Source organism: Misgurnus anguillicaudatus, chromosome 15, assembly GCF_027580225.2.
Source record: "Misgurnus anguillicaudatus chromosome 15, ASM2758022v2, whole genome shotgun sequence".
Taxonomy (NCBI): domain Eukaryota; kingdom Metazoa; phylum Chordata; class Actinopteri; order Cypriniformes; family Cobitidae; genus Misgurnus; species Misgurnus anguillicaudatus.
In genome coordinates, this window is record NC_073351.2 from 35293653 (window position 1) to 35307381 (window position 13729).

The 13729-nt window shown below is 36.7% G+C and overlaps 2 protein-coding genes across 2 annotated transcripts; both read left to right on the forward strand.

Moving 5' to 3' along the window:
* The first annotated feature begins 4809 nt into the window (after positions 1-4809).
* On the forward strand, positions 4810-7970 carry LOC129419797 (uncharacterized). The gene is made up of 7 exons (XM_073853943.1): positions 4810-4851; positions 4928-5121; positions 5229-5369; positions 6747-6885; positions 7048-7624; positions 7699-7840; positions 7958-7970. Exons 1-7 carry the CDS (start codon positions 4810-4812, stop codon positions 7968-7970), a joined length of 1248 nt encoding a protein of 415 aa, XP_073710044.1.
* LOC141349796 (uncharacterized) lies at positions 7968-10765 on the forward strand. Its single transcript, XM_073853965.1, has 7 exons — positions 7968-8355; positions 8435-8487; positions 8578-8742; positions 9117-9295; positions 9401-9563; positions 9647-9743; positions 9833-10765. Exons 1-6 carry the CDS (start codon positions 8150-8152, stop codon positions 9709-9711), a joined length of 831 nt encoding a protein of 276 aa, XP_073710066.1. The 5' UTR covers positions 7968-8149; the 3' UTR covers positions 9712-9743; positions 9833-10765.
* Positions 10766-13729: the final 2964 nt, after the last annotated feature.

Below are 13729 nucleotides of genomic sequence, written 5' to 3' on the forward strand. Positions count from 1 at the left end.
ATTGGTTTTCTCCCATCACCTGTTCCCGTTTGTTATCTTGTTTGGTTTTCTCTATTTAATGTCAGTGTTTCTTTTGTTCTGTGCAGGTTCATTTTGTTCTGTTCCCGTGTTTCGTGTGGAAGTCTAGTCATAGATCTTGTCAAGTTTAGTGTATCTGTTTAGTGTTTCAAGTTGTGTACCCCCACGTGGATTTTTGTTTCTTGTCAGTGTAATAAAGTGTTTTTTTGTTCTCCCCGACATTGTTTGCGTTTGGGTTCATCTGTCCTAGAGCCTCACAACAGTATTCAATAAATTGCTGATTGTGATGTTTTGAATGAAATAAGGGTTTGTATATTTTATTGTATTGTTTTTTTGTCATGTATTAATGTAATGTAAAGTAATTTTGTTTTTTGTTTTACTTGTTGGACCCCAGGAAGAATAGCTAATGGGGATCCAAATAAATAAATAAATAAAAATAAATCATACACTGCCACTGAACCCTGTCTCGTGCTTTGGCTTGTGCTTCGTCCCAGGAAAGACCCATCCCCTTCAGCTCCATCATTACTGTCCTACACCAGATGTTCTTTGGTCTGCCCCTTTTTCTTTTCCCAATTGGGGTCCATCTCAAGGCAACTTTGGGTGGTCTTTCATTGGGCATCCTCAGTAAATGGCCAAGCCATCTTAGTCTGCGTTTTTTAATTGCCAGAGACATATGCAAGCTGCCTGTCCTCTTGTAGAGTTCCTCATTTGAGACTGTATTTGGCCAAATATGTTGCAGATTTTATGGAGGCAGCTATTATGGAAGACGTCAACCTTTCTCATATACTAATCCTGCTTTGTTACTCTCCAGCACTCAGAGCCATATTTTTTACTTATGAATGCTTAAATCAAAACAAACCAGCTGCAGTTTGATTAATATTATTTGGATGCACAATCAATAAACAAGATTTTTGAAAATGAAAAAGAACAGAGTTTTCTGGTTTTGTAACAAAACTTTTCAAAACGTTTAAACATGGACCATCTCAGAACCAACTGAGGTAACTATCTCAGGACATCAGTTTGTTCTGAGATGGTTCACCAGGACGGACTCTGCTTTTATTTGACCAGATAATAAAAGTCTATCTTTTGAAAATGAAACTTACTGCTTTAGTATTTTATTCTTAAGGAATCCAAAAAGAGAACCACAACACCATTCATTTAAATTAACCTAAAAAAGTAAAGAGTTTACTGTATCGGTTTAAACAACCAAGCTTTTTTTGGAATGTAAAACGTTTTTTTAAGGTTGACAATTTTCCAGGTATTTATTTAATCTTGTTTATTATCATTATTATCATTATTTATCTAAAAAAGCCACACTGTTTTCTTTCATCTCAAATACTTTTTTTATTTTTAAGCCTTGCTGTTTGAAATAAAGCTCTTATGGTATTGAGGTTCACTTTTGGAAGTGTTGATGTATTTCGGGAAACTTCTGCATCTGTTGCATCTCTAGTCAGACTTGACTTTGATTTGTTCATCTAGTCTAATTGGGTTATTTTTTTATTGCCAAATGAAGGAACAACAATAATTAAATTCCAACAGACTGACATACGCACGTTAGATGGATGTTCCTGTCATTGACACGTTTCGTGTTTATTTTTACTAACAAATATTATAAATCAGGTGAAATTTCCCCATCCTGTTAATTAAGCAATATCGCTCGAGTAGGAGTGATATCATCACGGCTGTGTTTAGGCCAGAGGCACGAGGCCGTAGGCCGAGTGCCAGAGGCAATCACAGCCGTGATGATATAGAGCTATATCACACGACCTCAGAGAGCGATATTGCTTTTATACAACAGTTCGACGGCACACGTTTGAAAAACGAAAACTAGAAAACAACAACGGAGTTATTTTAAAAGGCTCTTTGTTTGAGAACTACTTCTTCCGCCACGGATTTGAGGGCGGCCAGAATGACAGGTAAAACTTTCGGCTGCTTTGAAGCTCATAACAACTCAATGGACGGAAAAGCCGTTTCTTTATATTACTGTTTCTTGGTCACAAAGTGTAGTTTTAAGATTAGTTCAGTCGAGAATGTATATGTATTATTTTTAAATCTGAAGTCGATTAGTAAAGATAGCGCCTGTTTGAACGTTTGCTTAGTGAGATTCGATACGTATGAGAACCAAAGCATGAGCGGACGTCAGTGTTCACTCGCCCCGCTGACCACCGCCCTCTCTGGGCTACATCTCTGACAGGGATTCCCTGGCTCTCATGTTAGCCTTGTTTGTTTTTGATCGTCAAAATGAGATCAAATCAGCAGTATTTGGTGTCATGATCAAACTATTACTTGTTTTTTATTCATATTTAGTGTCTTTTGTGTTGTTATTGTTTTGGCGTGAGGTAAAAGTTAATAAAACTATACTTGTATAACGTTGCTATTGCTTTCCCAATTACTCTTTTTTTATAAGTGTCAGAGAGATGTTTTTGCATGCTGCTTATAAATATACCAGTGGTGATATCTCATAACATGTTTTAATAGTCACGTGACGATAAAGTAAATGATCAATGTCCACATTTAAAAGCTGCGGTGCTTACCTGCAGTTCCACGGTGTTTTCGCGTTCTGATAAGAGATATAGCTCCAGAAGAAAAACCGAGTGTTTACATTCCTCTTTCCAAGTGTTAATCGTCCACACGACGTGACAAGACATTAATCCCATTAAGTTTAACGTAACATCCAAGAGCGCTGATCTTTGATGGAATAATAACTTCCGATTGGGATTCACACACTGATTCACGAGCTAGTGAACTAATGAGACACACGGAGAGTGATTCAAAACAGTTTTTCTATTCAGAGATGAGCCTGTTTAGAGGACCTCCATTCACTAGGTGGCGGAATGATACGAAAGGTGAATTAGAGCAGCTCTAATTTAGTTTAGACTGTTTAGAAATTTAGTTTGTGGGACTAAAATTTAGAAGGGGGGGGGGTGATGATTTTTTAAGGGCTCATTGTAGTTGTGTGTAAGTCCAACAGCGTAGCCTCGACATCGGTTAGGGTTAGGTTAAGGTTACCCTAACCCTAACTTGCAGTTTAAGTTAAATGACTCCTCAAAATTGGCCCATCTTTGTTCTCACTGTCGCAAATGGAAATACCTATGAAGAAATGCAATGCAGTTTTTTAACCTGGCGGGAGGGGTTCTAGTGGACCAAACACAGCGTTTGTGGCGCGTGTAGAAGGTGATAACATTTTTTGCCTGCGGATAACATACAGCATAGACCTTATGTACAACTATAACTTGCACTTCACATGCATGGTAAAAAAATGTGCAGCATTTTTGTCAAATCAACATATATTTTTGTGTTACTTTAACTTGATTTTATAATTTATGTCAACTTTTCACAAGCCAAAACCTAAAATAGTAGATTGAATTGACTTGCAAAACCAAGTTGTTTTAACTTCATGCTGTATTTTTTACAATGTGGGTTTAAAATTACATAACATTACAATTTACAATTTATTAAAACTTGTTTCCTTGAGTATGTTTTCTTGAGTATTTGAAGTCACACAAACCTTTAACAATGAATTGAAAAATAATTGTAGAATTATTTAGTTATTAGATATTTCAAAAAAATGTAAATGAAGAGCGGCACTGCACTGTAAAAAATACTTTGCTGCCTTAAAATTTTTTTGTTAAATCAACTCAGATTTACAAGTTATGTCAACCGAAATGAGTTGTCACAACTTAGAGAAAAGTGAACTTAATTTTATTAGTTATAACAACTCACCTGTAGTTATAACAACTCATCTCTAGTCAAGATAAATAATAGTAAGTTGAAATGACTTGTAAATCCGAGTTGATTCAACAAAAAATTTTGGGGCACCAAAGTATTTTTTACAATGTGTAACTTAAGTGTCATGTGACAAGCTTGATGCATTATAAAATAATAGTTGCAATACAACTCGTAACGGGACTCGTTTATAAATGCTATTAAGTTGTTTAAATATAATTTCACCATTTAAAAAAATTGAAGTCTGTTCCCCTTCAAAATTCACTCCCAGATTCCCCACACGTTCCCCCATTTCCCGATAATTCTGCAAAACAATTTATTACATTGCATTAGGCATTGCATCAGTATTAAAGCATGCAATGTGTTTTTTTAATTAGCTGTCTGTGTTAACTTTTAATGTCAAGAAACAAACTTACGGCTTTAAAAAAAGTAAGATCTGTAATTTGTTTATCTGTTTTGGAAAATTGCTGTATACTGCAACCTATGGGAAGTTCAATTGGTCTATTTATAAAATAGAAATCTAATTTTAATAATTTAAAATTTGATCCAAATATAAATTAGGTCCTACTTAAATTTATTTGCTTGTCTAGTTAAAGTTCATTATCTTTTTCTAGGCATTGTGTGTTCTCAACTGAATATTTTTCAAGTGGACATTTTTCATATAAAACCATGCAAGTCCATCTAAACAAGGCTGACTGGATCTGAACATGTGATGTTTTTATTACGTACATCCCAGTGAAGAAATCAGACAGAACAAAGGAAATAATTTATTTGTGAAAGTTCCGATGCAAGACAGATGCCTAAGATCATTGTTCATTGATAATTTAATGTCATTTCTAATTTTAGTACCTATTGCAATATGCATTTTTCTTTACCTGTACCAGGGACATTGACATTACTCACAAATAAATAATTGTCATTTCCTCCTTTAGGGGCTATAAAAGAAGAGCTCTGTGCTGATAGTTACAGATAATCTGAGCTCTTCTCATCATCATGTATTTGACTTTTTTACTCCTGACACTGCAGGTGTTGAGCACCACAGCTTCACACTTTTATGGAGGATTAATGACTTTTAACTCAAGAAGTAACTTTGATGGATCATACAAGGTAAGCGCACCATCACTGATTTTATTGAAGTCAATTATAGTAGTAGACAGACTTACTAATCCACATATTATTACAGGTGGAACTTCGCTTCAAGAAGGCCTACCATCACTGTTCCTCATCTGATTCCTGGTCATGCTCGTCTGGATACTGCAGTTATGATGACAGTTATGAGATGGATAAAATAGATTCAAGTGCTAATGGTGTCAACTGGTGTCAGTCTGAGGGAATCATAACAAGAACCTTTTACACCAATGACCCATTTGAGCTGGTGTAAGTATGATTATATTAATAATAAGTGCAAATATATAGTTTCTGAAACATTATAAAAGAGACAGCAAATGTAAAATGATGTTATACATCTCTGCATGGGTCAACAGAAACCAGAATTGCTGTTGGATTTACAACACAGTGACAATGGCTGGACCCTGGAGTCTTCTCACACATATTGACCTTGGAATGAGATCAGACACCTCAGAGCCCAACAGATCCCCAATCACTACCACATTACCGTTTCAGAGGTAAAATCTTTATTTTTTATGTATTACATGTTTAATTATAAGATGCACTCTCGAATTATTATAACAATGAGTCTGTTTATATGCACAAAATAAGTGGATAACTATCAAAAATCTGCTTATTATAGAAACCTGTTTTCATGTGTTTACATGCAAATCAATAAACTGACTATACAGAAAAATGCATTTACATGGAATTTGGAGATTTGTCGGGTTTCTCTGCTTTGACGTCATCTCCGGGAAATAGTCGGGAATCTGTCTTAAAGGCTCTCTAAGCGAATAATGTGCGACGTCACTAACGTCACTAGGCGTAGCTAACGCCTCCCCCTCCCTCTCCAGTCTGTGCTTTCAAGAACGCGCCCACCCCCACCCCCAAATCCTTCTTGTCGTTTATTGGCTGGAACACTTTGTTATGGTTTCTGTTTGTAGGTTTGGCCACTATGTTGATATTGCCGTTTGTCGAGCTTGAGTTGTCTACAGGGATCGCGTTTTTTTACAGTTTGATCAGCGGACAGGCAGCAAGCAGATAGTGAGGAGATGTTTGCTGTATGTAACAAAAAATGTCTTATGGTCTAAAAGGCGTCAATTCGCTTAGAGCACCTTTAAGCTATAATGTAGCTTAAGACAGTTTCTCTGCCAGCTACTACAGATTTTTATGCGTTACATTTAGTCATTTAGCAGACACTTTTGTCCAAAGTGACTTACAAATGAGGTAAACAATAGAAGCATTATTGTGAGGAATTGTAGACGAATGAACCCAAATGCACACGATGTCGAAGGAAAACAGAAAACACTTTATTGACAAAAATAAAAACCCACAAGGGGGTACCGAACATGAAACATGAAACACAAACACGGGGAACAGAACACAATGAACCTGCACAGAACTAAGGACACAATGACATTAAATAGAAAAAACCAAACAAGATAACGAGCAGGAACAGGTGATGCGAGAAAACCAATGATTACTAATAAGCAGGAGAACGAGGGGGCGGGGACAAAAGACAAGACACCGTCATGCCACAATAAACAAGGCATGAGCCTCCACATAAAGCATGGGACTGCCAGAACCCTGCCACCATGACAAAATACAAATACAACATAAGACTTCAAGGCAGAGTCCTGACAGTTATTGAGTTTACTTCCACGTGTGAACTTTATAGTATACACTCAGAGACATCATGATCAAAACTGCGAGAAAGCGGGTTAAGGTGTTTACATGTAATGCGAAATCTGGGTAATGAGCAAAAATGACCTGTGTCTATTGGTTTTTGCTTACGCCGTTATGACCCCACACATTATATATTTATTAAGCATAATCGGCATTGCATGTAAATACACTCATTAATAAAATGACATTTTTGGGGGGGTTGTTTCTAGAGTTCCTCAGAACTGTCCAAGGACATACAATCTTTTAGCCTTTGATCCTGATGGTGACCACGTCAGATGTAGATATGGACTCGCATACAATAATGAGTGTGGAATTTGCAACCAACCTGCTGGTTTTACTTTGGATCAGGTGAGAGTAAAATACTGTATGTTGTCTGATTGGAGCATGAACAGAAGTTTTATTTTATGTATGTCATTTATTTAAAACTATTTTGTTTGAGGTGTTTGAGGTGTTTGAGGTGGGTATGGTGTTTGTAAGATACAAAGTTTCAGACTGTTTCTTGTTTGCTAGAATGAATGCTCATTGTCGTATGACTACACATGGCTCACAGGAGTATATTCATTTGAGTTGGTATTGGAAGATTTCCCCATGAACACGATCACTCTGTCCTACACCGACCAACCTTCAGTGACTAGAGATCCAGCCAGTTTCAACGGAGCCCAACGCATGGTTCAAAGCATTGGTTTAACTTATAAAACCACAGTTCTACCGACTACAATCCCAGCTCTACTGACTACAACCCCAGTTCCACCGACTACAACCCCAGTTCCACCGACTACAACCCCAGTTCCACCGACTACAACCCCAGTTCCACCGACTACAACCCCAGTTCCACCGACTACAACCCCAGTTCCACCGACTACAACCCCAGTTCCACCGACTACAACTCCAGTTCCACCAACTACAACCACATGTGGACCTTGTACAACCACAGTTCCACCGACTACAACCCCAGTTCCACCTTCTACAACCCAGGTTACACACACTACTACCACAGTTCCACCGACTACAACCCCAGTTCTACCGACTACAACCACTGTTCCAGCTGTATCACTGAGCAAAATTCCTCTTCAATTTTCTCTCCAAGGTATTACAGTTTTGAATGCTATAAAAATTATTTTTAAACTGCATCTTCTGCTTACACATATGTTGCTGTTTCAGTTGACGGTCATGCTCCATCTTGCACTGAGGGTGCTTATATACCAAAGTTCCTCCAACCAACACCTCAACATGGAGAGCACCTGCAGGCCCGTGTGTATGAGGAGCTTGAAATCAGAATAAAGGCGTTTGCATATATTTCAAGGTATTCAGGAAAACATTGCTGTCTTATTTCAGGTATAATTCTGTATTTAACTGGACAAAAATAACACAAATAGAGATTCAAAAGATTATGTATGAGAAACATTACAATCTGATTCAGGATGACAGAATAACATTGTACAGAGAGTGCAGACACAAGTAGCTACAGTATATACTGGATGATCAAATTGACTAATCGGTTAACAAAGTGTGACTTACCCCCTTTGGTTCTCACCCCTCAATAATTGAAATGAATGATGTTTGAGTAGATTCAAGCTAGCAGCTCCTGCGGCAGTTCAAGCTATGGGAAATAATGTTGATAAATAATGTTGGTATGAGTTGCTTTACTAATGGTCTTTGTTTTTGGTCATTCAGCCTCACTGATGTCATAATAAGTGGACCATTACACAGCACAAAACACAAAGTAACTACTGGGGAGTATGTGATTAACTGGACACCAACTCCAGAGAACTATGGCCAACACTTTCCATTTTGCTTCATTGCAGAAGGACAATATGGGTATGTTTCAGTAAAATCTTATTTCTTCCTTCATATCGTAACAAAGCATGACTCTAAACTGAAATCTGTCCCTTAAAAGGTCAAACATTTACCAGTCTGAAATGAGGTGTGTCATTGTAGAGGTGGATGAAAGTAGGTCAAGAAGTAAATTATCATGTTATTTATTAGAAAGATATTTTAAAATGAATGACAAGATAATCAAATAAAATTTTATATCCTCAGTGGCATCGACTACAACCACAGTTGCACCGACTACAACCACAGTTGCACCAACTACAACCACAGTTGCACCGACTACAACCACAGTTGCATCAACTACAACCACAGTTCCACCAACTACAACCACAGTTGCACCGACTACAACCACAGTTGCACCGACTTTGCCAGGTATTATAAAATTTTGAAGTGATTCTTAAACTGCATCTTCTACTTATACCAGGGCCAGATTAAACATAGACAAGATCGGACGAGTGCCCTGGGCACCATCAACATGGGCTCCAGATTGTGACAAAATGCGTTGCATTTTGTGTCACATTTTTGAGACAGTGCAGATAATGATGATCCATTTCGATATTGAGATTGGTTGCAATTCGTAACATCACTGCTAGATGCCGCTAAAACATATATTGCATCTTAATGGTGTTAACATGCATGTCCTGATTCCTTCTACAGTTTGTTTCAAACTGTTTATAAATGCTGATATGTTAACACAGAAAGATTCTGCTTTGAAAGAAATGGACAAGTATTATTTTGACTTCTAGGACCCAAGGCACATGTAACCTGCTCAGAAAACTCAATGTCAGTGTCAGTTGAGAAGTCTACAATCAAGAACGTCAATAACAAACACTTCAGACTGATAGATCCGCTTTGCCAGCCTAACTCCAATGTGACCCATGTGTATATCAACATACCTTTGAATGGTTGTGGCACTGAAATGAAGGTAAGATTCCCCAGCTGTTCATTTAGCACTAAACTAAAGCCTACTTATTATGTCATAATACCTGATAGCAGCCTAACTATGTGAAAACATCTTTTATGTTTAAAGGAGACCAATGAATACCTTATCTTCAAGAATAAAATCATTTCGTACGATGACCACAGAGACATTATAACCAGGACCCACAAACTAGAAATTGAATTCCTGTGCGAGTACCAGAAAAGAAGCAACCTTACAATGGAGATCAACTTCTCTACTAACATTAGTAATGGTAAAAGGTTCAGTTCCTATCTCTAGCCTCCGAAATCTCAGTCCACCACCCATTACTAATTCAAATGTGTTTTCTAATATCAGATACATTGTGGATGAAACTGTTCAGATTTTCTCAAACCGCCAACCATACATCCAATTCGGGGTAGAGGCCTTCAAATTCATTGGGCTCCACGACCAGGTAAGGGTGGTGAATATTCTGCAATAATAAAATAAAAACAAATAAAGTAATAAACTATAATGCTTTTTGATTCTGTCTTTCCTCTTAAGGTGTTCATCAGCTGCTCAATCATCATATCGTCACCTTCCTATTTTTTGACAAAAATGTTTAAAAATTTTTTTAATTTATTTAACCCCTTGAGATCCGCCATCTCGTTTTCGAGGGGGTCCTTAAAACAAACAGAAATACAAACAACAAATTACAATGTATAACTCATAAAAAATACATTCATCCAACAATTTGCTCTCCATAACATCTCCTCACATACCAACCCTATATAAGTACATAAATACAATAAATGTACATTTGTCATACACAGCATACAAGTTCAGTACCATTCAATGTAATGAAGTTCCCGTAATAAAAAAAATGGTATACTCAAAAGCAAGAGCAAATATTCTTCAAGTGATCACGTAGAGCTGACCTAAAGATATTGATTGAAGTAATAGATCTAATTTCACTTGTTAAATTATTCCAATCTGATGGAGCTTTAAATTGAAATGCCATACGACCTATCTCTTTATTAATTTTGGGAACATAAAAAAATAATTGATCAGTATGCCTTAAGTTATATGAAGAGCAAAATGGAATTAGATATTGTTTTAAGTACTGAGGATAATTTAAATAATAACATTTAAAAATAAACTGAAACCAGTGAGAGTACCTTCTTGAATATAACGATAACCAAAATGTTTTAGGCTATGTCTTTTAGAGGCTGTTTACACTTGGCATTAACATGCGTTTTCGTCGATCGGATCACAAGTGGAGACGGTAATGCCATGTGTAAACGGTGTTCAAAACGTTTTGAGCTCGTCCACTTTCGACCACTTTCAACCACATCCAGAGGTAGTCGAAACCACTTTCGATGGGATCGCTTTGGAGTTGCGGAACGCACATGTGGTTGAATGTGTTCGAACAGCCACACGCGACCGCCTTCTCTCCGCCCATTTAACTAATCTGAGGTATTAAACACAAGTTTTACGTCTTTTTTTACTTCTGGCGTGAACATTCGGTGAACAGCGCTATTTTTAGCCTTTCATTGATAAAACTAAAGCGTCTGATCTTCGTAGTTTCCTTTCGAAAGCGTGTGAAAGTTGCGCAATATTATTTCATCAATTGCGCTTAAAATTCAGAGAAAGCTTTAACATATACATGTACAAAACACCGTGCAGCATGTTTACTTGCTAAACAAGCAGCGGACCCCGACATAATATTAGTTTGCGTCCATATAAACTCATCATTACTCCCGCTCGCGTTTGAATGACAGCAGAGAGACTCGTCCACCGTCTCACAACAGACCACCCCCTCACAGTATTCAGCACAGAAGCAGTCGAAAGTGGACAAAAGAGACGGATTTAAATACCAGGTGTAAACGTAATGTGTCTCTCTCGTCCAATTGTGATCCGATCGATGAAAACACATCTTAATACCAAGTGTAAACCGCCCCTTAGGCTGTTTTATGTCTCCTAGCAACAGTTGCCATGATGTGCAGAGTGCTTGTCTATAGATCATGGACATAAAGGATCAGATACCAACCTCTGCCATCACACAAGATATGAGCATGATCGGTGTCTTCTTAACAAAGTCATTTGTTTGAAATTTGCAAAATTACTACAAAGAAAATGTATCATTTTTTTTTTTATTTACAAAGGCAGTCCATGATCTGATTGAGTAAACTATTGTAATGCATTATATAAAGCAATGTGCCAGACATCTATTTGTCGTTTGCAAACCCTTCTGCTAGACTTTTATTCTTTGCATAACATTTTAAACTAAATTGATCGACTTTTGTTGTTTTAATTGTGTTATAAAAATAAATTTGTCATTGCCATATATTCCCAGTTGAAGTTAAACTTTTGTTTTATGTAATTCTAACATCTCTTTCTGTATCTGACAAAACTTAAATGGAATTTCTGGTTTACTGGTTTATAAATAAAAAACCTGCAAAGTATGTTTTTGGTAATCATTTATTGCAAAAGAAGCAAAACAAATTATCAACAGAACAGGTGTAGTTTAACATCTTTAAAACAGGAGCTTGGGATGGAAAACGTAACTGACTCAGAAGGAAATAATCTAATTAAACTTTCTATGGCAAGAGCTTGAACTTTTGAAACTTTTATTAGTTTTTTAATAATATCTTAGTTTTGGGTTAGGGCTAGTTTATTTAACGTTTAAGCATATGAAATTCAATTAAACAAAAATATTCAAGTGAAATGAACTTAAAATTATCAGTACATGTTGTAAGAAATACTTAAAAAATAATCCTTTGTTTCTGAATATTTTGATTATTTATGCTTTTTCACAGAATAAGAACTGATAAGAACTTTAACTAATTAAATATGTGTTAATTAAATGTCATAGAGGTTTAAGCTCTTATATAATCAATGTTGTTTTGTTGTAAATGATAATTTTGTGAAGTCATCATTCAGGTGATCAGTGTTTAATTAAATGAACCCTTTTATTGTAGTTCTTTTCACAGAATTGACAATTCATGTCAAAAACAGGTTTGTGTGTGTTTATGTGGAAAACCAAGTTTATTCAATTACTTACTTAGAGTCTTGAGTATTGTGTTATAATTAAGCAATATTGCTCGAGTAGGAGTGTGATATAGGCAGTGTTGGGGGTAACGCATTACAAGTAACGTGCATTACGTAATAATATTACTTTTCTGAAGTAACGAGTAAAGTAACGTGTTACTTTTTAAATGTACACATTAATATTTGAGTGACTTTTTTATTTATTTTTTTAGATAAAAATTACTGATTTAAACTGAATGTTGTGCACGTAGAATAACACACTCTATGCCTGCGCACCTGAGCGGAAACAGTTTGAGTCAGAAACGGAAATGCATGCCAGAGCATGACATTTTTGCGATGGAAATATGCAATTTCTGAATGCAGAACTTCTCAGTCGTAAAAGCCACCTGCAAGGCCTGAAAGAGATCAAGCCTCAGCCAAGAAAAAGTAACACAAAAGTAACTTAAAAGTATCGTAAGCATTACTTTCCATGAAAGGTAACTAAGTAATGCAATAAGTTACTTTTTTGGGAGTAACTTAATATTGTAATGCATTACTTTTAAAAGTAACCTCCCTGCAACACTGGATATAGGTCTATCATTGCCTCCGGCCTAATCACAGCCGTGTTGATATAGGGCTACAACAGTTTGACGGCACATGTTTGAAAAAGAAAACTAGAAAACAACAACGGTTATTCTAAGACTCTTTGTTTGGGAACTACTTTCTTCCACCACGGATTTGAAAGCCAGATTGACAGGTAACAATCCAAAACACAGTCCATTAAACAGGCAGAAGGTCATACACAGATAATCCGTTCATACAGTATAAGACAAGAAATCAAGGCAGAACATGAGGAGACACAGGCATTACTCATGAGTAACATTTAACAATACTCCGAAATGCAAATGAGTTCTGAGTGAGCTTATATAGAATAGGTGATTACAAACAGGATACCGGTGTGATGCAAGGGATCATGGGTATTGCAGTCCATAGGCATATGTGCATGTAGAACTTATAACGGACAGCAGAGGGAGCCATGATGACTGTGACAGACAGTGACTGAACAGGTTTTAAACAGGACAAACAGGAAGTGTTTGATGAGATAATCAGGCTATCTAATTCTTCTACTAGTCTTCTTGACTCTGCACCTACATCTTTATTGAAAAAAAATGCTTTGTCACAACCAATCACTCACTTTCTCTAAGTAGATACAGGCCCATTTCAAACCATTCTTTTCTCTCCAAAATACTGGAAAAAGTTGTTGCTTCTCAGTTACAGGCCCATCTGACAGCACATAACCTTTATGAGCCTTTCAGTCTGGCTTTCGGCCACTACACAGTACTGAAACAGTCCTGGTTAGGGTTCTTAATGATCTCCTCATAGCTTCCGACTCCGTTATCTTAGCATTCTCCTTCTATTAGACCTCAGCTC